The sequence below is a fragment of the Zosterops lateralis genome (assembly GCF_965231275.1).
Source record: "Zosterops lateralis genome assembly, chromosome: 2".
NCBI classification, from domain to species: domain Eukaryota; kingdom Metazoa; phylum Chordata; class Aves; order Passeriformes; family Zosteropidae; genus Zosterops; species Zosterops lateralis.
This window is the reverse complement of record NC_139763.1, coordinates 32,179,420-32,201,973: the sequence shown is the minus strand read 5'-3', so window position 1 is coordinate 32,201,973 and position 22,554 is coordinate 32,179,420. Positions and strand designations below refer to the sequence as shown.

At 39.7% G+C, this 22,554-nt stretch overlaps 1 protein-coding gene across 1 annotated transcript in view; it reads left to right on the top strand.

The window, feature by feature from the left end:
- The window catches only part of TMEM131 (transmembrane protein 131), a gene marked incomplete at its 5' end in the record, with an annotated part of 94,135 nt that extends 71,852 nt beyond the window's left edge, over positions 1-22,283 (top strand). Inside the window, 16 exons of the mRNA XM_083855226.1 lie at positions 147-298; positions 1,569-1,711; positions 2,848-3,034; positions 4,101-4,286; positions 6,243-6,401; positions 6,984-7,579; positions 10,673-10,848; positions 12,027-12,154; positions 13,370-13,494; positions 13,642-13,800; positions 14,486-14,660; positions 14,996-15,117; positions 15,224-15,320; positions 16,443-16,540; positions 17,759-17,922; positions 21,272-22,283. Of these exons, the coding sequence (XP_083711352.1) occupies positions 147-298; positions 1,569-1,711; positions 2,848-3,034; positions 4,101-4,286; positions 6,243-6,401; positions 6,984-7,579; positions 10,673-10,848; positions 12,027-12,154; positions 13,370-13,494; positions 13,642-13,800; positions 14,486-14,660; positions 14,996-15,117; positions 15,224-15,320; positions 16,443-16,540; positions 17,759-17,922; positions 21,272-21,568 (2,964 nt within the window). The remainder of the gene's footprint in view (positions 1-146; positions 299-1,568; positions 1,712-2,847; positions 3,035-4,100; positions 4,287-6,242; positions 6,402-6,983; positions 7,580-10,672; positions 10,849-12,026; positions 12,155-13,369; positions 13,495-13,641; positions 13,801-14,485; positions 14,661-14,995; positions 15,118-15,223; positions 15,321-16,442; positions 16,541-17,758; positions 17,923-21,271) is intronic.
- Positions 22,284-22,554: the final 271 nt, after the last annotated feature.

Below are 22,554 nucleotides of genomic sequence, written 5' to 3'. Positions count from 1 at the left end.
GGTTAAAAAAACCAGAATATGTCATTGAGTAATATCCTTTTTTAGACAAGACCAATTTTCTTGCTAAAATAATACAGTTTCTATCAAATACATGTAAAAATGTCCTATTTTTTAAAGCATTGCTTTTTTTTCCCCACCCTCTTAAGGTCCAACCGCTACAGACCACTCTGGGATTTACAAAGAGCCTGGCTCGTCATTCCATTTTAAGTCTGATATTAAAACCTGGTGAGAGAAAGTCTGTCAAAGTAAAGTTCACTCCAGTCGTTAATAAAACCGTTTCATCATTGATTGTTATCAGGTAAGAGAAATATTTCTGAAATAAGTGTGAGTTTTTCTGGTTTTCTATTTATATATAAGATCATACTTGTGATCAGCTATCAAAAAACTATTGCATTTACAAGAATAGTTGTAGAATCCTAAGAGTGTGCAGAAAGATTTAATGTAATTGTGACATGTCTTAGAGTATTTTAACTGTACTCAGTACATATTCAGTAATATAAATATATCAGCCACTGTTATACTTACAACAGAATCACAGAAGGGCATTATTTGGAAAGGGCCTTTAAAAGTCATTAATCCAACTCCCCTGCAATGACCAAGGACATCTTCAGGTTTCTCAAAGCCCTGTCAAACCTGATTTTGAATGTTTCCAGGGATGGGGCATCTACCACCTCTCTGAGCAATCTGTTCCAGTGTTTCAGTACCCTCATTGTAAAATTTTTTTGTGTTATATCTAATCTGAATCCACACTATTTTAGTTTTTAAACAGTCTCTCCTTTTCATGTCACTACAGGGCCTATTAAAAAGTTTGTCCCCATCTTTTTTACAGGCTCCCTTCAAGTACTGGAGCTCCTGTATGGTCACCAAGAAACTTTCTCTTTTCTAGGCTGAATAACCCAAATTCTCTCAGCCTCTCCTCATAGCGGAGGTGCTCCATCCCTCTGATCATCTTGGTGCTTCTTGTCTGGACTTGCTCCAACAGGCCTGTGCCCTTTCTGTGCTGGGGACCCCAGAGCTGGGTGCAGCACTCCTGTTGGGTGTCACCAGAGCAGAGCAGAGGGGCAGAATCCCCTCCCTGGCCCTGCTGGCCGCGCTGCTTTTGGTGCAGCCCAGGACACGTTTGGCTTTCTGGGCTGTGAGTGCCCGTGACTGAGTCATGTCCAGCCTCACATCCACCACTGCGTGGAGACTTGATTTCTGAAATATATCCTATACTGTCTGGAAAGAATGGTCTCTGGTTAGAGATGCCTGTTGCAAGATCAAGCTATAATGCAAGTCTTTCTAGTAAAGAGCATGGAGTTCGCTTTTGTATCAGGTGTGATGCCTTACTAAGAGATACAGATTTTAGCTAGTATTTCACTGGGGTTTGTATTTGCATGTTACATTTTGACATAGAGTTTTGTCTTGCAAACACCACATTTGAAACCCTTTCCTGTTTACTTCGGTAATGTGGGGAATTAGCTGTGGAACAGATTATGTTTTTGTTCTCCAGATTTGGGATATGGACTCATAGTCTGTAGAGAAGCTTTCATGAATGTTTCCCCTCACCCTTTTTTTTTTTTCCACAGAAATAATTTGACTGTAGTAGATGCCATAATGGTAGAAGGGCAAGGAACAACTGAGAGCTTGAAGGTTGCAGGCAAACCTCCTGGTCCAGGAAGTTCTTTACGCTTTAAAATCACAGAAGCATTATTAAAAGACTGTTCAGAAAGTGAGTACTTCTTGAGCTTATACACTGAACAGAAAAGAAACTGTATTTTATGTGTAAAATCTGAAATGTGTGGAAATATTTTTCCCTTCTTGTAGTGACCCAGAAATTCAACTCCTTTAAATACGTTAAAATTGCTACTTTATTTAGGCAGAATACAAAATGTATTATGTTTTCGTTTTAACATGAGAACTAGTAATGGAAACAGAAGCTCTTTGCCCACTTAAATTCAAGACAGAGGAGGTTAAGACCTTGGCATATTTACTAGCAAAATCTCTAGTACCTAAATTTAAAAAAAAATTGGGTCATATGTGTAACTTCCTGTGTACTTCTTTTCTTCATACCTTCATAATCTTTAAGCACACAGCCATTGAGGAAAAAAGGTTGGGCATGTTCCTTGATGAAAATTAAGTCCCAGCCAGATTCTACTCTGAGATCAGAGAGAGGTCTTCTGCTCTGTGGCCTCAGGCTTGCTTGTGAGAGGAGAGCTAAGAGTACCTATATTATCTAAGAAACTGGGAAAAGAATTTTAGTTATATCTGGTATTAAAATCTGCTTTGCTACTTTGCAGTTTTCCAGGCATTTCTAAGTGCCGTGTTAATTATCATCTGAGATTATTCTGCTTTTTGTGAGGGGTGAGGAAGAAAACCTTAAGTAAAGCTTATGACTAAGCTTTTACCTGTTGTGGTTAGGGATTTTTTTGCTACTGAGATATATGTAGTTAAGCCATGTATTTTTATTTTTAAGACATACAAAAAAAGAAACAAAAAAAGCATGTTTTAATTCTTCTCTTGCTGAGACTATTCACAGAATACCACAACATTAGGCAGTACATCGAAGAACATTGCAGCTTAGGTGACTCCTTTGTGGGGCAGCAGTGCTGTTAGAGGTTAGGGTGTTTGTGGGTTTTTTTCCCTGATGAGTGAGAGGCTCTGGAATTGTACAAATGCCCTACCCTGACAGTGATGGGAATCTAGCTACAGAGATATGTTCCTGCAAGAATTTAATGGTTAATTTCCATGAATTTTGCTAATCTCTCCTATGCTGTAATATTGACAGAACTCTCTTCTGTTGTAAAATATGAATGTAGTGGAGGATATCTGCTTAGCATAACACTAACCACTGCTGTTTGTTTCTAGAAATGAAATACAAAGAACCGAATTTCACACTGAGAAGAACATTTAAAGTGGAAAATACAGGGCAGCTGCAGATTAATGTGAAAACGATGGAAATCAGTGGCTACACATGTGAAGGATATGGATTTAAAGTAGTTAACTGTCAGGAATTTGCACTAAGTGCCAATGCCTCTAAAGACATTGTCATATTGTAAGTGTTCTTTCTTACATCTAAATGGAGCATTACATTTGGAATTTTAATTTTGTTTCAGAGGAAAACTCTCTCAGTTAAATTCTGACAGTTTTTTGCTGAACTTTTGAATGTACGGGGGTTTTGTACAGTGTTATACAACTACGACATTTTCCCTCTTCTTGCAAACACTGTTTGATTTTTCATTATACCATGTTTTCATGACCGACTATAGTATTATTTCTGTTACTGTCCAGTAAGTATAACTTGCTGTGTTGGAGTTTTGTTACTATATGGGGTTATATAAATTTCCCTCATTTAACTTGTGAATGCACATGGGACCTAGACCTACATATGGTTTTGGTGCATTGCAGTATGTAGAAGAGAACCTTTGGTCTGAGGATTTTTATTGTAATGCACAGTATTTTAGTCTTGAGTATTTTGTCTGTGGCCTTAATGACAATGATTGTGTAGTTCTACTGTTTTTTATTGTAAAAAATCTCCGTACCAAACACTGATGTTTTAACAGTGCTTTGTTGTGAAGTTAACTATTCAGAAAATATTTAAAAGGTATTTAAAAAGTTCAGAAGTTGCTTCTGTTCTGCAAGTGGATGTATGAAACATTGCTGCAGTGAAATAGTATTTCACTGGTATTTCTGCACAATCGTAGTTTGTGATGAGACTGTGACGTAGTGGTGATGTTTTTAAAAAGTCAGGTTTGTGACTCAAAAGTGAAGTGTTTAAAAAATTTATAGCTCACACAGTAGTTAGTTCCATTACTGAGACCTGCTGTTACATTTTTACTGCATTCATAGCTTTTATTAACAGGTGTGGTAAAACCTTATTTTCAGGTATTATAACTTCATATAACTCAGGAGTAATCTAGAATCAGATGTGTTACGAAAAGATCTTAATGAATATAGTCAAACATATCTTGAGGTATTTGAAAGATATGCAAGTATTTTGAGGCTGTGTGGTAATTGATGGAGTTGAATTACAAGTTTTTTAATTTATAATTTATGAGTTACAAAAATTGCCTTTGTGCTGTTCATATGAAAAGTTCTAATATGCTTTATGTTGTTTCCAGGTTTACACCAGATTTCACTGCTTCCAGAGTTATACGTGAATTAAAATTCATCACTGCAGGAGGCTCTGAATTTGTATTTATCTTGAATGCATCGCTTCCATATCACATGTTGGCAACGTGTGCAGAAGCACTGCCCAGGCCCAACTGGGAATTGGCACTGTACATAATCATCTCAGGAATAATGAGGTTGTGTGTGTGTTTCTTCTTACTGCTATACAGGCACGAATTGTCACTGCTGGAATATGGGTTACTGAGAAAGACATAGGTATTCGGCACATGCTCTAATTGTTGTAAAATAAAATACGCTAAAAGGAGATCAAATTGATAAACACCCCTATAGATTGAGGGGAGCTGTTTAAGGCAAAGGAGTACTGACTTTCTGCTCAAACCAAGGACAAAATAATATACTTGCTTGAACTTATTTCCCTAAGTGAGATACTCTTGTTAGCCCTGATAATCTGTAGGGGTTTTGATAAATAAGCCAAACTTGAAATATATTAGGTATTAAAGCACTGATGGCAGTGAATTCCTGTAGAAATGTAAGCAGCCTTCTGGAGTATTGTGCTTTAGAGAGATATAAGGCAGTGACTGTAATGCGCTTAGTAGATGCCTTGGATGAATTTAACTTTGCTGCCACTTGTTATGTGACAGACAACTGGTGATACTAATAATGGGATTTCTGAGAACCTGAAGGACATTGTTTGCAACACTGCACAGTCACAGGTTACATAGTAGGATATTAATGCACGTTTTTCCTCAGCACAACAAACAGACGTGTTAATTATACCTTGTTGAATTATGAGTTGGAAAATGCCACCATTTTCATAATCTAACCTCTGCCTATCTTTATTTGAAATCAAGAGTTACAAAGCCTATGTTGCTGCTCACCTCTTAGATGTGACACTTTACCCCACTGCTTTTGTGCGAGAAAACCTTAGCATGGAAACTTATCAGTATGAGTTTTTACTTATCAGTAGCAACAAATGCTGCTTTTGTTTTCATTAGTGTGAAATGTATTGGCACTGTAGATGCCCCTGAAGAAAAAGTAGTCTTTTCGTGTGCTGCAAATCCAAAGCATTATCACATACATATCGTATTCCTTTTTTTTTTCCCCTCACTGTAAGTGAAGGAAAAAAACAAGTAAGTTACTGGCTCTTCAATTTTGCAAATATTCACTTAGGCTGTCTTTCCTTATAGGGATTAACAAAAGAAATAGAGAAGATAAAGTTACACCTCACTTCATTTTCTTTTTTGACTCTTCAGCACTTTCCTAACTAATGCAGTGTTTAGTAAGGAAACTGCATTTTCAAAAGTAAGAAGAAAATTTCTGTTACTTAGGAAATTTTGTGTCATCGCTAACACTGCATTACTTAAAGTGCTGAGTACTTTTGTGGTTTTCTTCTATATATGTGCTAGAAATTTATAGGCTGAGTTTGGTTTTAATTCTTTGACAGAGTAAGTAATGTTTGTCAGCTCATAAGTGTAGTTTGCTTGGATAATTTTATACGTGCTGTATTTGTTAATTAGACTTTACAAACAATAGAGAATACTAATCTCTTCCCTTACTGTGTCTTTTTCCTAAAATACAAAGATCCTTCTTAGCAGCAAACTAAAGAAGAGTCCTAATATATTTCATAATATTCCAAGATTCCTGTGCATACACTGCCTCTAACTTTTTGGATGCTATCATGTATGTGTTTGCTAATTGTCACTAAAATAACTCTTCCATATCATTGCAACGCTCTCCTTAATTTCTAGGAACGAACACTAGGAGTTTGTATAGTCCATGTTTTTTAATTTGATAAGGTGGTGTTACTTTTTGCCTTCCCTAAATCACTGTTGCTTTGAATAGTTACATGCTTGTGGCTCCAGGTTAAGTCCACCTTTTTTTCTTTTGGATTAATACACTTGGCAACTGCCTGTCAGACTTGCATCTCTCCCATTCTCAGTGCTGGTGATCTGCATATCATGCCAGTCTTTTGTATGTTATGTTTCTATCCGACGAAATTGTGGTTTAGATGCAATTTTTAGTATTTTCAGTACAGGATACAAACTTTGTGTTGTATGTGATTAGAGTCATTAGTTTTTAAATACTCAGAATTAAGAAATAAATCCTTAGATGCCTACCTTTCTTCTCTGCAGTGTACTCTTTCTCTTGGTAATTGGAACAGCCTATCTAGAAGCTCAAGGAATTTGGGAGCCATTTAGAAGACGCTTGTCCTTTGAGGCCTCAAACCCTCCCTTTGATATGGGAAGGCCACTTGATCTCAGGAGAATAGTTGGAATTTCATCTGATGGAAAGTAAGTAAATGTTTGGGCTTCTTGTGGTACTTTTGCCATTTATTTCTTCTTTAGTTATCAGGCCAGTAAGAAAGTAATATGGCTCTGTAGAACAGGTGAATGAATGAAGATATCCCCGCAGTTGCTTGTAAAAAGATGGATTGGATGAAAAGATGAATTTTGTGATTGTGAGAAATATTCTTCTTTTGGGGGGAAAAAAAGGAAGGAAAAAAATCCACCAAAAACCATACCCTGCCAAGTTTCCTGTTAATATTCTCAAAAATGAAATGTATAGACTGCAGAAAAAAAAATGCAAGCCAAAAGTTCCTACCTTAGGTGTCTTAAGTAAAGATCATGTTCTTTCAGTGTTCCCTCCATCATATATAGCAAGTCATTTCACTGTGTTTTTGTTCCCATATACAGCAGGCGAATGAACAGGAAATGGTAAAGGCTACTGACTTGCTAAACCAGTTTTAGGCATTTTTGCTGGTTGTATGCCAAGAATAGTATAGTTCAAGGCTTCTTTTGGATATAGTGATTCTCTTTTCATGGTGAAGAATGGAAACATTGTAGAGTGTGTTTAAACACGTGTTACTCTTCCAGCTTGAATACACTTGGATCGGATTCTAATCACAGTTCGTCCAGAGGAATTTATGGAGCAGGCAGTTCGTCTTCACGATCCGGTGCAGGGAATCATAAGCAATGCAATGCAACAGCACACCTTCACAGCAATAGAAATGCATCTGATGTTGAAAACATCAAATCCAAAACCAATTCAAGTATACCTAACAGGACTTCAGCACAAGCAGCTTCCATGCAGTCAGTAAACAGAACGGTCTCCTTTACCTTGGATTCAGGTGCCACAGCTCAGACTCATGCCTCAGGCAAAAGAGCCAAGGGGACGAGGCAGAACCAGCAGCTGATGCAGCAGCAGGCACCAGCTTTGGCAGAGCAGCCCCTCCAGCAATCCCCAGCATCGGGGCCCCAGCAGCAAGAGCAACAGACTGAAAGTGCTTTGCCACAGCTCCCGCTTCTCAGCCCACCTCACAGCGACTGCGCCAGCAGCAGAAGGCACAGCTCAGAGGATTCAGATCTCACTGGGCTCATAGAAACTATGGAAAAAGACTTTGACCACCCAGAATCCCCTTCCCCTGATGTGTTTACAGAACAGCCCCCATCTCCACTAGCAAAAAACAAAGGTAATACAATTCTGTTCTTATGGGATGATTCCCTGTGTAAACCACAGGACAAGATTTAATCAACTGTAAAGGTTGTGTTTTCATAGTGTGGAAAGGGAGTGCTTGTCTCTGGTTCCTTTCCTGTGCTGTGTGCCTGCATCTTGAACACCTGTGTTACCTTATGTTATTCTTCTGCAAAAATGGTGGCATGTTTTGATGAAAGCAGGTGTGAATATCTAGACACCTGATTCTCTGAAAAAGAAAAATGCTTTTTGTTGCTACTCCTTTGCCTTTGGGTTGGCATCCCTCCCTCCTACCTCCATCATTTGAGCTTGGGGCTCAGGGTTGAGGAAGGGAAAAGGAAGTTCTCCTAGTCTGTTGTGAAAAGTGGGGTAGGAAGAAAGGGAGGAGGGAGAAGAGAGAGATGGGTAAATAGCCTCTGTGGTATTGTTTGAGAATGGAATTCTTCATGCCCAGACTTGCAGTTGTAGAAAATCCTTAATGTCAGGTGGTCAGCAAATTAATGTAAGGCACCTGTGTCTATACATTACATTCATTTTTGAATGAGGCTAGAGTTGAGTTGGACTTGTTTATCCATCTTTCCAGTTGTGTAGTGCTTAAAATAATGAATTGAATTTCATACATTAGATATGTTTAGACTTTTGAAATAGTCAGTTGCTGCCTTCTTATGAACACTTCTTGAAGTAGGATTTCTAATTATGATTTTTGTATTAGAAATTTCAATTGTATCCCGTTTATATGATGATTTAGTGTTACTATGTTTATTTCTAAACAAAATTTCACTTTTTGCTACCAACACTTGTACAGAAATGGCACTGATGCTGTGTTGCTTATTAGAGATAAAGTTAAGAAAAGAGGTCATGGGAAGGTGTATGAACACTGCACCATCTGTAAGATTGTGCCTCACCAAAGACAAAGGCTTCACTCTGTTACGTGGTAATGAGTAGTAAGTCCTTAATTAGTTCAGAGTGGATGTTAGGATGTGTTTGTCTTTCAAAGTGGAGGCTCTGAAGTGATGAGAGGTTTTAGTGTCTTGCTGAAATATACTACTACTCTGTTTCTGGGATGTTTTGTTTTTAGTTTTCACAGTGGGAGGTGGTGGGGAAAACAAGGAGAACTGCCATCAGTTTGTCAGGTATTCATTCCATAAAGGCTAGCTAGGACTCCAGAAGGTGATGTGATGGTAGAGAGGTTTCATGGATGGTGTCCAAAATGGCAAACAGTGCAGTGTTGGAGCTCTGGAAAGCGAAGTGTCTGGTAGTGAGGCTGCAACATTCTCTTGGATTATGTATGAATGTACATGTGTGTGCAGTGGACTGATCCAGTCCATGTACTGAATGCCTGAAAGCACTTTGGAGCACATCTTCCATCCATGTCTAGCTCCCCCTGAGAAGGAAGCAGCCCTTGCATTTGGGAGCTTTTTGCAATGCAGCTGCACGCAGTATGTGGAGACCACCAAGTTTGATCTCAAAAGCGTATTCCCACTCCGGATAATGTAGTGTGCTCCTTTCCATTTGTCCCCTCTAAAATGTAAAAATGTAAAACCGTAGAGGAAGTTCCATAATCTATCTGCACCTACATACACACATGGGTATTTCTCTGTAGATGAGTATTTAGAGCAAATCACAAACTTTTGCAGAAGCAGCAGCTTCTGGACTAAAACTGTCTTTCATAAGACCCTGTGCAGAATTGCTGTCTTACGTAGTCTTGTTTCCCCTTCCTAATACTTGGGTCCTAGCAGACTGCAGTGGAGGCTGCATTAGATTTTTGTTAAACAACTGCTTTATGTTACATTTTAATGTCATCATAACATTTTACACAGATTTTCTAATTGCAAACATTAAACTGTTTAGGAGTCCTGAATGTAGACTACATTTCAAGCAAATTTTGGAGTGAAGTCTTCTGAGGACCAGCCAAAATGCCCCCAATATGCTGGAAGCCAACCTTGAAAAAAATGTTCATAGGAAGATCTACTTGTGTTTACATATCTATTTGCATTCATGCTAAAAAGAATATTTTTATCTCCAATATTTTTGTTGTCCTAGATACTGAAAACACTGATACTTAGGTCTTAAAAAACAAAGCTTGAAGGCATGGATATGTATCTGGTATTTGCCAAAATACTGCAGGCAGATTTCTGGTTTGGTATAAACTTTACCATTTCACCAAATGAAATGTAACTGCTGTCGTGGTGCTTCCAGTCTCAATTCCAGCTCAAGCTAGTACAAATTCTAGAAGAGGCAGAATCCAGTTATTCAGCATAAGTTACTTGAAGGTTTATCTGAGTGAACAATTAAATAATATCCAGGAGGCTGTATGCAGACACTGTGTGGCTTATAAATGAGAGTGCTTATTTTGAAGAGTAGTATCTTTAGAAAGATCCTATGAGTAAAGGCACATACTACAGCTAGTAAGACGTAAGACTCGTGAGAGCACAGCAGCAGGCAATGGTAAGCTCACTAAGACTCCACACACACACACACACACCTGCACAGTTTCCTTGTATTGAGAATAGTCCATTCTGAAGGAATAAAATATGTCAGGAGGAGAAAGTATAATTGGCTGTGAGATTTTCCGGTTTTGGTCATTTGGATTTTTTTACCTTTTTGCTAGACAAAATACTATTAGTGATTTTTCTCATCCACACTAGTCTTATTTCAAGTTGCCTTGTGTTTTGTTGAGTTTTTTTCAACTGACAAGCATGCAAATCATTTCTGTTCTTCATTTGTTTGGATGATAGACCTTTTGCCATCCTCAGAAATTAGTGTTTAAATCTAATGTTATGTGGTTTAACTGTCAAATTGGATTCTATGGTGTTTAAAAGGAATGCCAGGAACAGAGCAGAGAGGAATCATAGGCAACCAGGTGCCTACATCCACAGAGAGGCAATGGAGACACAGCTCAGGAGCATAAAGGAGAGATCAGGGTTCTTCTTTTGGTCACATTTGGTGCAAAGGGTCAAAAGGGGTTGGTGTGTCATAACAGGCAACAAGCTTCAGAGGCTTAATCACATAGGGTAGCCTCCAAAATGAAAGGAGCTAGCCTCTCTCTGAGCACTGCGGCTGAAAATCTGAAGCATCTAAATCTTTCTAGGAAAAGGGAAAACAATTCAGCGCAAGGCTAAGCCACAGAAGAAACGAGAAGAAAAGGACAGAAGAGGGAAAGGAAAGCAACAGGAAGATGAGCTGAAGGATTCCTTGGCAGATGATGACAGTTCTTCAACCACAACAGAAACCTCTAACCCAGATACAGAACCACTTCTCAAAGAGGTATGGCACTGCTGAGAAAAGGAGGCCCTTGTATAGATGTGTGTCACCTGTTGGAGTAGGAACACTACTACACCATCCTCAGGTTTTATATAATAATAAAGGAAGAATGTTAATTAAAAATCGCCTTTCCCAATTCTTGCCTTCACTGTATCAGATCCGCACCTCTGAGTGGGAGCATTTTCGGTCTCAGGACTGAAAATTCCCAGGTGACTTTGGCTTGAATTAGCCAGTAGCTGTCAGCAGCACTGTGGTAATTGTCTCCTGGCCTGTTCTATTTGCAGAACAAAACGTCAAAGTGTGGATGCTAATTTCATTCAATAATTAAGGTGCATGCTAAATCATGCCTTTTGTCAGTTACAAAGGCTCAGATCAATGGTGGTAACTTGTCACCATGTAGTTAACTTAATTACTTTATACAATACCCATACCTTTACTTAACTTATACAACTCACATGCTCCAAGGTAATAAACGAAAGTCTACAATTTGTGTAGTGGTTGGATTGTCATAAATATTTTGTCCTAAAGTAAACTCTGACAAACATAGGAGAGGTAATGCCAAAGGGAAGAAAACCAATCCTAAATTTTGATGTCTTAAATTTGAACTTTGTAAAAGATAGGGATTATAGCTGTGGGAAAGAAGAAAACCATGGCATATATTTTAAAGGTTACAGTTTAGTAAGTTGTCACTCGAAAGTTACTGTTGATTTTTTTCAGGGTGGCTACTTGAAAATATACTTGTATTTAGAAAGTCTTAAAAGTGTGGTTAAATAAAATAATAAATTGAATGGTGAAGTTGCTCATATTATTTGCTTTGTTGAAGAATTTGTTTTAGGTGACCTGGACTGCATGCAGCAGATGCAGTAAAGGTCTCAGTACAGAGCTAGCATCTTATTAAATTGACTCAGAGGCCATGGCCAGGGGAGCTGCGTATTTGCAAACATCAGATCTGCTTGAAGCTCATTAATTTGCTATTTCCATTTCTGCTTCTCCAAATAGAGAAAATAGAAAACATATTTTATAGGCAAACTCATTAAGTAATGAAAAAAGACCTTCAATACTGCAAAAATGCTCATGTTTTCCAACAGCATTCTTTCCTCAGCTCTCATTGTTAAGTGTGTCCTGATGCAAGTGGGGCTTAGCTTTTCGTGATTATTAATGTGTTATTATGTCTTTTATAGGAACCTGAGAAACAAAAGGGAAAAGTTATAGCAGAAAAACCTGAAAGTGAAATAGTCCCAGGGAAACAGAAAACCAAAAAGGCGCTTACAAGTATCAAGAAAGAAATCCCTGTAGATGTGAAAACCAGGTAAGCATAAAGGAAGCTGTTTAGTAGGGAAAGTATCATGTTTAAAGGGAAGATGGATTGATAAAAATATCTGTATTTGACTGTTGTAGCTGCCAGTTTGGCAAATGCCAAGAACAGGTACCTTTAAGCAGCTTCCTCTTCCTTCCTGATGTCAGGGAATATCTGAAGCTTGTAAGTAATAAATTACTTAATGGAAACACAACACATAAGTGAGAGCTAAATCCAGCGATGAAAATCAGGGGAGGTGATGTTAAGGTTATAAAAGGTGTTGCATGCAAAAAGTGGGGTTAATGTTTCTAGGGGCAGCACCCTGAGCCAGCATTAATGTGAGTGCCTTTAGCTGTCCTTGGGAAACTGCAGCCTCAGTTTCCTTTTTCATATCATAAAGTCAGTCTTGGATACTTTATTAAAGGAGGCTGCTGTCACTGCCAGTCCCTGTCCCTTACTGGCATGTGGTTGATTGTAGAGCATAGATAGGGGGAAACATGAGGAATCTTAATCTTACTATAGCTAGTTCATTCCAAATTAGTATTGTGCAATCAGATTGGTATCGAGGTGCCACGAAAGTAAACTACTGAATGGAGGTATGGTATATAAGCTGTGTTTTTCCTGTTGTAAGTAATAGTAAACTGAGTTTATAGTTAGAAGAAATTGGTGTTCTTCTGAATATTTCTGAAAACATTGCCTGGCAAAGTCTCCTCCTTATTTATTCTTACAGATATGTACTTTGTTTTATCTTATAACTCACAAGTTCATTATATGTGACAATTTTCAAAGGCCACAATGAGAGCTGGCTTGGAAATCTTCTGCAGGAAATGGGGAAAATAGTTCCTCCCTAGAAAGTTTGAGAGACAGAATCAAATACCTGGAGAAAAAGAGCAATATATCGCCAATTGAATGTGGTGGTACATTTGAGTAGTTTTATGTTATTGACTAAAAAACAATCCTATATATTTAGGGCAACAGCATATTAGGAGCATGGGATCTGACACGAGTGTGTAGGGGCAGAATAGAAAAAGTGCAACTGCCCTTTCTCGTTGTCTCTGTATAATCAAATGGGTTGTGTGATCCTGGAGCTCCAGGATGAAAGCTGCTTCTGGAGTGTAAGTGAGCCTAATACATATGTGGAGCAGTGTGGATCATATATACGTGTGTGTGTGTGTGCTTTTCAGTAGTTCAGAGTTTTAAAATAAAAGAATTTCTGTTTTCTTTTAGTCCCTTGGAACCGTCTTATACTCCTCCACTGGAAAACAAGCAGCGCAAAACCTTTCCATCCAAGATCTCTCCACCACACCTTTTGTCAAGTGGCTCTAAATCAAGAAACCTCCCCAAAACAAGAGGTAGTGGAAGGCTGTTTTTTGTAAATACCTCAAGAGTTTTATATCATTGTCTGTAACCCCTCTTGAGCACTTAATTCTAAGTCTGGTGTGAGAAGAAAGCTATTCAGTTTATTATCCACACACTTGGTTTTTCTTTTGTTCTAATAGGTCCAAGCAGTAAGTTAATGGAGAACAGACCATCAGTATTAGCAAAATTTCTCCCCACTGGTTCTGCACAGGAGCTAGGAAACACCAGCAGCTCAGAAGGGGAAAAGGATTCTCCACCACCAGAGTGGGACTCTGTGCCTCTCCACAAAGCTGGCAGCTGTAAGTAATCACAAGACAATGGCAGAATGAGTGTTCTGCAGTTAGTATCTGTAGATAGGCTTGATCTGTTTATAGATCTTCCTGTCTCCTTTTCACTGCATAGCTGAGCTGCATTTTTCTGCTCTAGGTCCCATATTGATAAGCATTTGGTATGATTTGAGAGGTTTAAAAATGGCATGGGCCAAAGTGGCATGGGTCATTCTGCAGCTCTCCAGTGATGAACAGGATTCAGAAGCTGCAGGGGAAATTGAGAAAATGAGAATTACTGCTCAAAAAAAATATGTATTTTTCTACAGTAGATGGACTTTTGCTTAATCATGTCTGCTCAAGCCAAATTTGGAACTAATTAAATTATTTGTCCTTGAGAGGGAACACTGAATACACCACCTTAAAGCAGTGGTTAGCTTGGGACACTGTTACAATTTTTGTGGTTGCATTGTAAACTCCTTGTGTGGGAACCAACTCACGTCCTCCTGGTTGTTTGTGTTGCAAGTCTGTCTCTCTGAAAATAAACAGCAGACCTGAATAACCATAGGTGAACATAAAGGAGCTGCTGCTTCCATCACTGGGATCAAACAGCCTTTCTCATAATTCTTGCATTTGAACAGAAGGGATAGCAGAAGTTTGAGAAGCCTTTGCTGTAATGTAAATCCTACAGGAAGATGTCTTGTGTTTCTCTTTATAGCCACAGACAACCTGTATAAGCTCTCTCTGCAAACCCTGAATGCAGACGCTTTCCTGAAGCAGCGCCAGCCCTCTCCAACACCCGCCTCTCCATCTCCCCCTCCTCCTCCCACATCCTTTGCCTTTGGGCCACGAGGAGGGACTTACAGCAGCATCGTCAACAGCAGCTGCAGCAAGTGAGTCCAGATCCTACCTCCTACTGATTTCCCAGGCACCAAGCACTTGTGGAACTGTGCTTCACAAGGGGCATCTCCCTATTCTCAGACCCATTTCCTCTTCCCATGGAAACTTTTCTGTATCTGCTTTTCTGCAGATACACCACTATGCATATCCTGCCTTGCTATACAACTTGATAGATTGGAAAAATATGCAATTACATAAACTGTTGAGCTGTTTTAAATATTTTCTTGAATGCTAGCCTAAATTGCTGCTTTTTAAATCAAACTGCTGAAGTCCAAAACCTTACTCTTTTTTTTAACCTCTTTTTTTTTTGGGTTCTTTCTCATTTTAGTGAAACAAAAACCAAGCAGCCTAATGGTACCAAACATAAGCTGGCAAAGGCAGCTTCTCTTCCAGGCAGGAATGGAAACCCCACTTTTGCTGCTGTAGCTGCAGGTTATGACAAAAGTCCAGGTACTAGAACCAGTTTGGAGTTCTTAATAATTCTTAATATTTCATGAGTATTCTGTGATTTTGCTGGAGTTTATTTTACTCATTTTTTACATACATATTCTTGCAGGTGGCAGCGGTTTACCAAAGGTTTCTCCAAGCAAGACAGATGTTTCCAGCAATATCAGCATTTCCCACACAGTTGTTGACAGTGATGGCTCTGACAGGTAATTTTTATATTCTTTAGGCAAATAAATGCCAGGACCCCTAGAAAAGAAGATTGAACTATTAATGGCATTTTGAAGGGAGTGACAGAATTCATTCTGGTTAGGTTTTTTAAAACTATTTTTAAAGTCTAGACACAGCATCTCTCGCCTTGCAGAAACGTTTAGGAGTGGCAAGTGACTCAAAAGTAGAGAGAAGGGTATTCTGGACATGATGGGAGCTTTTTCCTCCTCATTCCAAGTAACTCAACAATCTTGTGTTCGTGGGCATCCACACAATGGGAAATCAGCTTGGCTCTCTCAGTACTGAGGAGTGTGTACCAAGATCACTTGAAGGTTCACAGGAGAGTACCTTGCTGAATGTACAACAATGCCTTTCACTCTCCTTTGAACACCAAGACCAGAACTGTCAGTGGGCTTTGTGCTTTCAATAGGAGCAGGATAGAGCTGCACTCAGTCACATTCCCTGAGGCACGTGTCTTTTCTGACATTTTGGCAGTGAGCCCCTCAGTTGTAAAAAGCAGTAACCTTTCTGAAGTAGGAAAGAGACTTGAATTCAAGTTTCCATATGCAAAGGAATTGCTTTCTGAATGAGGTTTGTGCATTGGGTTTTTTGTTTGTTTTGGTGGATGTTTAACACTGGTTCCAGTTGACTCATCTGTTACTTTTAAGAAGCTTGTCCATGAGTATATTTGTATCCCTTCCAAGTGACTGTAAATTTTATCTTCTTGAAGAAAAAACTGTACTGTGGCTTGGACTCCATGAGTTTTTTTGAAAAGCTGAGCAAAAGAGCTACTCTCATCTTAGTTTGATGCTCATTCTACAGAATAAAGAGCACGGTGTCTATATTACTGTGTTACTCCAAGGTGAGTTTAGACACAGGAAAATGTTTATCACCAAAATCTATTGTTAAAACAAAGCCAAACTGATTTCCTAACTCTTGATCACCATTAAATATTTATTTAGTGTATTTTAAACTGTATATTTTTATACAGATATATAAAAATATATATAGCTAAACATATATACGCACATACATTTGTATATAGATCAGTAAGTTAGTATTGTCACTAGTGCTGTGTTAATAAGTTGTGTATTGCCTTCCTGTTCCTCCATAAAATGTAGTTCAGGTTTGTGGAGTCCTATCAGCAATCCCAGCAGTCCTGATTTCACACCGCTCAACTCCTTCTCTGCATTTGGACACTCTTTTAACTTAACTGGAGGTGAGTTTTTCTATTCAAATGTTTTTCTGTATTCAAATACAGGTAGAGAAATGTTGTGTCTTCATTCCACTGGTCTAAGTACAGACAGTGTGTCCATCCTCACTCTTGAAAGGGAAGACTATGTAGGAACATTTGTTAAAAATTTGGTGATATATTCTGTGTTTTGCTGAAATCTCAGTGTTTGATGGGCTGAGAATGTTTGGGTTTGGAGTTTCTCTGTTGCAGTAAAATTTCTGGATTTGGAGGGTTATTTCCTTCGTCTTCTTCCTCCTCTTCCCTCACCCAAAACTTTACTGTAGGTCCCACAAACATGCCAGTAGGCTTGTGTTTTCCTAAGCATAAACACCTGCCTAAAACCATGGCTCTGTTAAGTGAGGCAGTGGCCCAACCTTCGTGTTGCTTTCCTCTTATGTTTTCCTGCAGTATTTGTATAGGTGCACAATGAACTGATGTATACTAAACCTAGCAATTAATTAATGTATTTAAATATTTGGCTAAACTTCCATAAATGTATTAGAGGTGACAAGGCATTGAGTTTGCAGGGCGTGGATGCTCTGTGTACTTAGGAAGACTTTTGTACTTAGGCACCTGTGGTGTGTTTTGAGGTGGCTGAAAAGATGATAAGCAAAGTAAACTTTGGATGTGGCATTGGTGTTTACTGAAAAAATGCTGTTTACTGCAACAGTTCGATGTCTGCTGGAAATGCAAACAATGGCAGCTGCTCCTGTGGGGTTCTTTCCTCTTCATCAGTAACACTTGGCACCTGTGGCTCTGAGGGCACCAGTTAAATACCTGCGATCAGTTCCATGTGTAAGAAGCAGGCAAGCCACAACTGCTGGTGCTCCCTTTCCCTTCTCATAGCAGAGATCAGGGCTGGGGCGCTCCCAGTGCTGCCTCCTACCAGGAGTCACCGGGGAAGGGAGTGCTGCAAGGCAAATGAGTGCTGCTGTCACAGAGAACTGCCAGGACTCTGAGTACTGCTGTGCTTAGGCTGGGCTGAATTACCCACAGCAAGTGTTCAACTCTCTTTCCCCACTGTAACCATGACCAACTTTGTGGCCCTTTCTGATGCTGGTCACATGAGATGGGATGAAATGTGTATTGTGTGACCTCTTCTAATATCACTGCTAGAAAAATATGGGAAATAACTGTGAAAAGTATTGTTCTTGGAAAAAGAGGAAGAGTAATGTACTCATTTTTATTTCATTTTATTTTTAGAGGTTTTTAGCAAGCTTGGTTTAGCTCGATCTGCTTATGGGCAGGATGTTCAGAGAAACTGGAATGAATTCAATAATGTTCCATCATCCATCTGGGATCCTTCAGCTACAGATTCTGTACCCTCCTGGCCAACAAGTTCAAGTTCCCCAACTCATACAACTGCAGTAAGTATTCAGTCCATCCAAATACAGTGGTTTATTACTGTTACCAACCTGTTCTGTATGTGCTATCTAATTTAATTCAGAGGAATTGGGGATGAAAAGAAATCAACTGAAGAATAAAGGAAGAGGGAATTTACACATATTCATCTTGGTGTATTTAAGTTGTCATGGCTGTTGGACAAAGAATTATTAATCTCCTCACTTGAGGATGATTAATCCATATACACTGCTTCCCATAAAAATATTTCTCACAAGAGCACCTTACAGCACTTAAAAAAGTGTGTTCTGCTCCCACATCCTTCAGGTTTGCTCCTCTGCCATGGCTGGACTCTGCATATGTTACTTCCCGTTTGATGAACTGTTGCAAAATAAGCAATATGATAACTTTCACACTTTGACTCTGCTTTCTGAATCCAGTATTGCACCTGTTTATAAATTAACAAAAGGTCTCCAAAAAGCTATCTAAAAGACCTTAAATACATTCTTTTCAGTTTAGGAAAAAACACTAAAGGATTGAACACAAGGTGAAGTCTTTAAACTGACTGCCTATTTCAATGAAGATTTTGAGTATAGCAAAAGAATGAGAAAAACCCCAACTTCAGATTGTAGTGCTGCACTGTCATCCTTGTGTCAGACTAGAACTTATGCTGCAGCAGCTGTCTTCACTGCCAGCTGAAATCCTTCTTCATGGTGACTTCTGGAAATGTTTTTGTACTGAGTAAGAGGCAGTGTTTACTTCACCTGGGAGCAGTTCAGATGGAGTGGGGGAAGGCAGGGACAGAGGAAGCCAAAGAAGGTCACACAGCTTCTTATAGGCACAGGCCTGCAGATCCCCCCCTTGTCATGTGATTACAACCAGAGCTGGAACCTCACTGAAGCTGTGAAAGGAAAGATGTCTGGAGTTTGGTCACAAGGAGGGCAGATTTCTCAACATTTGAGAGAGGAAGGGCTTGAGGACAACCAGAACAAGCTCTCTAGCTCTTAACTCATATTGCCCAGCTGCTTCTGAAAAACATTTAGAAGTGTGCTTCAGGAAGCATCAAGATGGAAGCCAGACAAATGGTATAGAAGAAGTGTCAGGTACTCCATTTAAGTACTTTGATTTGGGAGAAGATATTTTAGGAGCTTATTCAAGGAGAAGATCACATAAACAAGAAGCAAGCAGCAAACTGACTGAAATACTTAAAGGTGTTATAAATGATAGTGGTGTTTTCAAGGGCTTATGGCAAGCCAGAACGAAAAAGCTTGGCTTTTCCTGTTACTGACCCTCCTTGCTTTAGGTGTCTGATAAGAGAACAGGTACCAGGCCAGGGCCCTGCCCTTTCCTCTGTTCTGGGACAAGAGCCAAAGCCATTGTTGCAAACAGCACTTTAGGCAGTGGCTTCTGTGTTACCCTTTTTTCTAGGAAGGTTTCTGGACAGTCGATTTTGGTTGTTCTCCTTATTCTTGCTTTCTTCCTTGTATGCACAACTCTGCTTCTGTGCTAAGTAGCATTTTCCTTCTGGATCCCATCTTCCCTGAGCCTTGCTGCCTTGCTGGTACTTCTCCCCAGGTTTCTTTCTAACCACATTCTCCTATTCCCAGTTCCTCGTTTCTCTGTGTGTAGTTCTGCCTGCCAGCCACTTTCTACCTCCTTCCACCAGCCTTGAAAAGGCATAGCAGGTGCTCTTCTCTGCTGCTCCTTTCTTGGTTGCTCCTGATTTATGAGCAAGTGCCTTTCTATCATGATCTTCCAAACACTTTTGGGACAAGTAGGAACAAATAGTTCCTGCCTCTTGCCTGCACCAGGAATAGGGTGGACTTTCAGTATGTTAGGATAGGTTCCCAAGCAGCAGAGTGTGTGTCTCCTGCTGTAGGTTTAGTAGTCTAATGCCTGGTATAGCTTAAATATAACCATTTATTTATGTGACAGTAATACACTGTGACCCTGGTCTGGCTCAGTTTTTCAGTGACTTTGGAGAGTCCTGATGTTGTTGACCTGGTTAACCGCCAAGTAATGCTCAGAACTCCTGTCCAGCCCTTGGTAGTGAATTTTGTGGTGTGTTAGCATCTAGCTAGTTTCAGGTGAGATTAGACTGAGCCTGTCTTCTTCATTCCAGAGCAGACAAAAGGAAGAAATTTTCAGATTCTACTTTGTTTTCTTTCCTAAAGGGATTTTTATTTAAATCTTCAAATGTGGGGTACACTGATACTGGTTAACCTTTAGAGTGTGTGTTATCTAAGGGCAGAGATCTTGGGAAGGGGTGCCCTATCTCCAGCCACTAAATCCAAACATAATGGTGTTTGTACCTAGCAGCACTTACTCAACAAGTCTTCTGCCTTTGGGATGTATCAAGTTTCCAGTATATTTGCAATTTGAATTCACAGCATATGTACATTGAATCTGTTGACACTGGGTTATGTGTCAGAAGTGCCAGAAGCCTACATGTAGCAGGTTCTGTGCTAATATTAGCAGAAAGTTATGCTAACCTTTCTCATCTCCATCTTTGGCTGCTTCCGGGTATCACTTTCCACCACACCACAGGTCAGGTTCCTCTGCTTGCTGTCTGCTACTGCTTGGGCTTTAGTAAAATACAATTGACAGAATCTGAGCCTTGTGTTCCTGCATGTGTTCTTTAGGCTTGCTGTATCTGTCCTATATATCCCAGATGCATTTCTGATGTGCTAGAAGTCACCTGCATCTGCACCATGACCATTTGTCAGAGACTTCCAAGTGTCTTAAGCCAGGAGAGACTTTATGGAATTCAGTGATAAATGGCCAGTTGTCCTATCCCCTGTCTCTTCATCTGAAGAAATTCTGGATGGGGAAAAAGTATATACTGGGAACATGGAATAGGTACAGTGGGACTGAACACAAGTAGATTCATCCAAAACAGACAAGGTCTGACTACAGGGAGATAAATTTGCAAACAGCAAAAAAGATGAAAAAAGGACTTCACTGTTATCTTCCATTGCAACTTGAATTTTTTTGGGTTTTTGAGACTTCAGCCATGTTTATCTACCTCATTCTAACTAGTTTGTTTAAGCTTAAGTGTTCTGGCCCTTGTGTGTGGAATACTCATAGTGCTTCAATTAGCACTGGCACTGGGATGTCTCAGCTGAAATGAAAACAGCTCTGGAGCTGTAACATGACTGCGCCCTGCAGCCCGTGCAGCTCCCGGAGCAGTGTGGTTCCTCTGGGCAAGCTCTTGTACCGGGAGGTGAAAGCTCTGTGTTGCAGTGAGGATGGAAGGGGTTCCAGAGCAGGCTTATTGTTGCTGCTGCTCAGATACTTTTCTTTTGGGGGGCTGTAAACAAGGTGGAAATTGAGGCTTACCAACCTGCCACTTCCCTTGCTCTGTCTTTACTGCAGTCAATCCTGGGCAACCCCAGTGGCCTGTGGTCTACCACTCCATTCAGCAGTTCCATTTGGTCAAGTAATCTCAACAGTGGCCTTCCCTTCACCACTCCAGCAAATGCGTTGTCAGGCATTGATCTCATGGGTAGTGAAAACTCTGCCGCTGCTCCGCCGCCGCCCGCTGCTGCCACCGTTGCCAATCCTGCTGAAGATATGGGACAGACCTACAATCCTTGGAGAATTTGGAGCCCAACAATCGGAAGAAGAAGTTCAGATCCTTGGTCAAATTCACACTATCCTCATGAAAACTAAAGCAAAAAGAAAGAACTCTTGTCCAGGTCATGATACAATTCTGAATGCAAATTTTTGAAACGTCATTTTCAGGCTGTTGCTTCCCCCAGCCCCACTCCCCCATCAGTCATGCTTTCATCACTCGCTCCTTTTTAAAGTCTGTCCTGCGATATGGTAGTGTGAGATTGCAGATAAGCTTGGAAATGTCTGGGTGTGGTCACAAATCCCAACTACAGCTAAAGCCTGTAAATATGAACAGTTTCACCAGTTTCATATTTTACCATCTGCCATCTTTATTTAGAAAACAATTTGAACTCTAAAATGGTCCTGGCATGCAATACTTTCATGAAAAGTTTGGGTTTTTAAATTTTTTCCAGTGTTATCCTCCAAGTTCTAATTTAAAATCAAAAGGCACTTTGTGCTAAAATGCAGAGTATTTTTTTAAAATAAGGCTGTCTTTGTTAACACAGGTTGTAAGAATGTAAAAAAGGAAAAAATCAACAAAAAATACCAACAAAACCAACACAAAACCTTAAGAGCAAAGTGGCTGAATGTAAGAGCATTCTGTTGAGACTGTAATACACTTTATGCTGTTTGTACATTTGTAAACCTGAATGCATTTTTAAGTTGAAGTGAAATGCACACAGCCAAGACTTGTGCGAGAAACAAGATACCATGTGCATTTCTTACAGATACAACTTTGGGTTGTACTTTAAAATAAATACGCTTTTTTCAAGATTTGTCTGCTGTAGTTCTGTTCATCTTGTATTTTCTGAACTTGTGTCTGCATGACTCCACTTGGCACAGCCTTTGGGCCAAAATCTACTGCACTCAGAGCCTGTGTTACCAGAAACTTCACTGCAGATGAAACCTGGCTTCTCAACAGCGTGGGTTTGTATTGCAGCAGAGAATAGAAACTGTTTTCAGGGTTATGCAGTGCCACCCACTTGAAAATTCACTGGATAGCAAAAAGTTGGAAAAATGTCTACATTCTTGAGTTTCCAGGT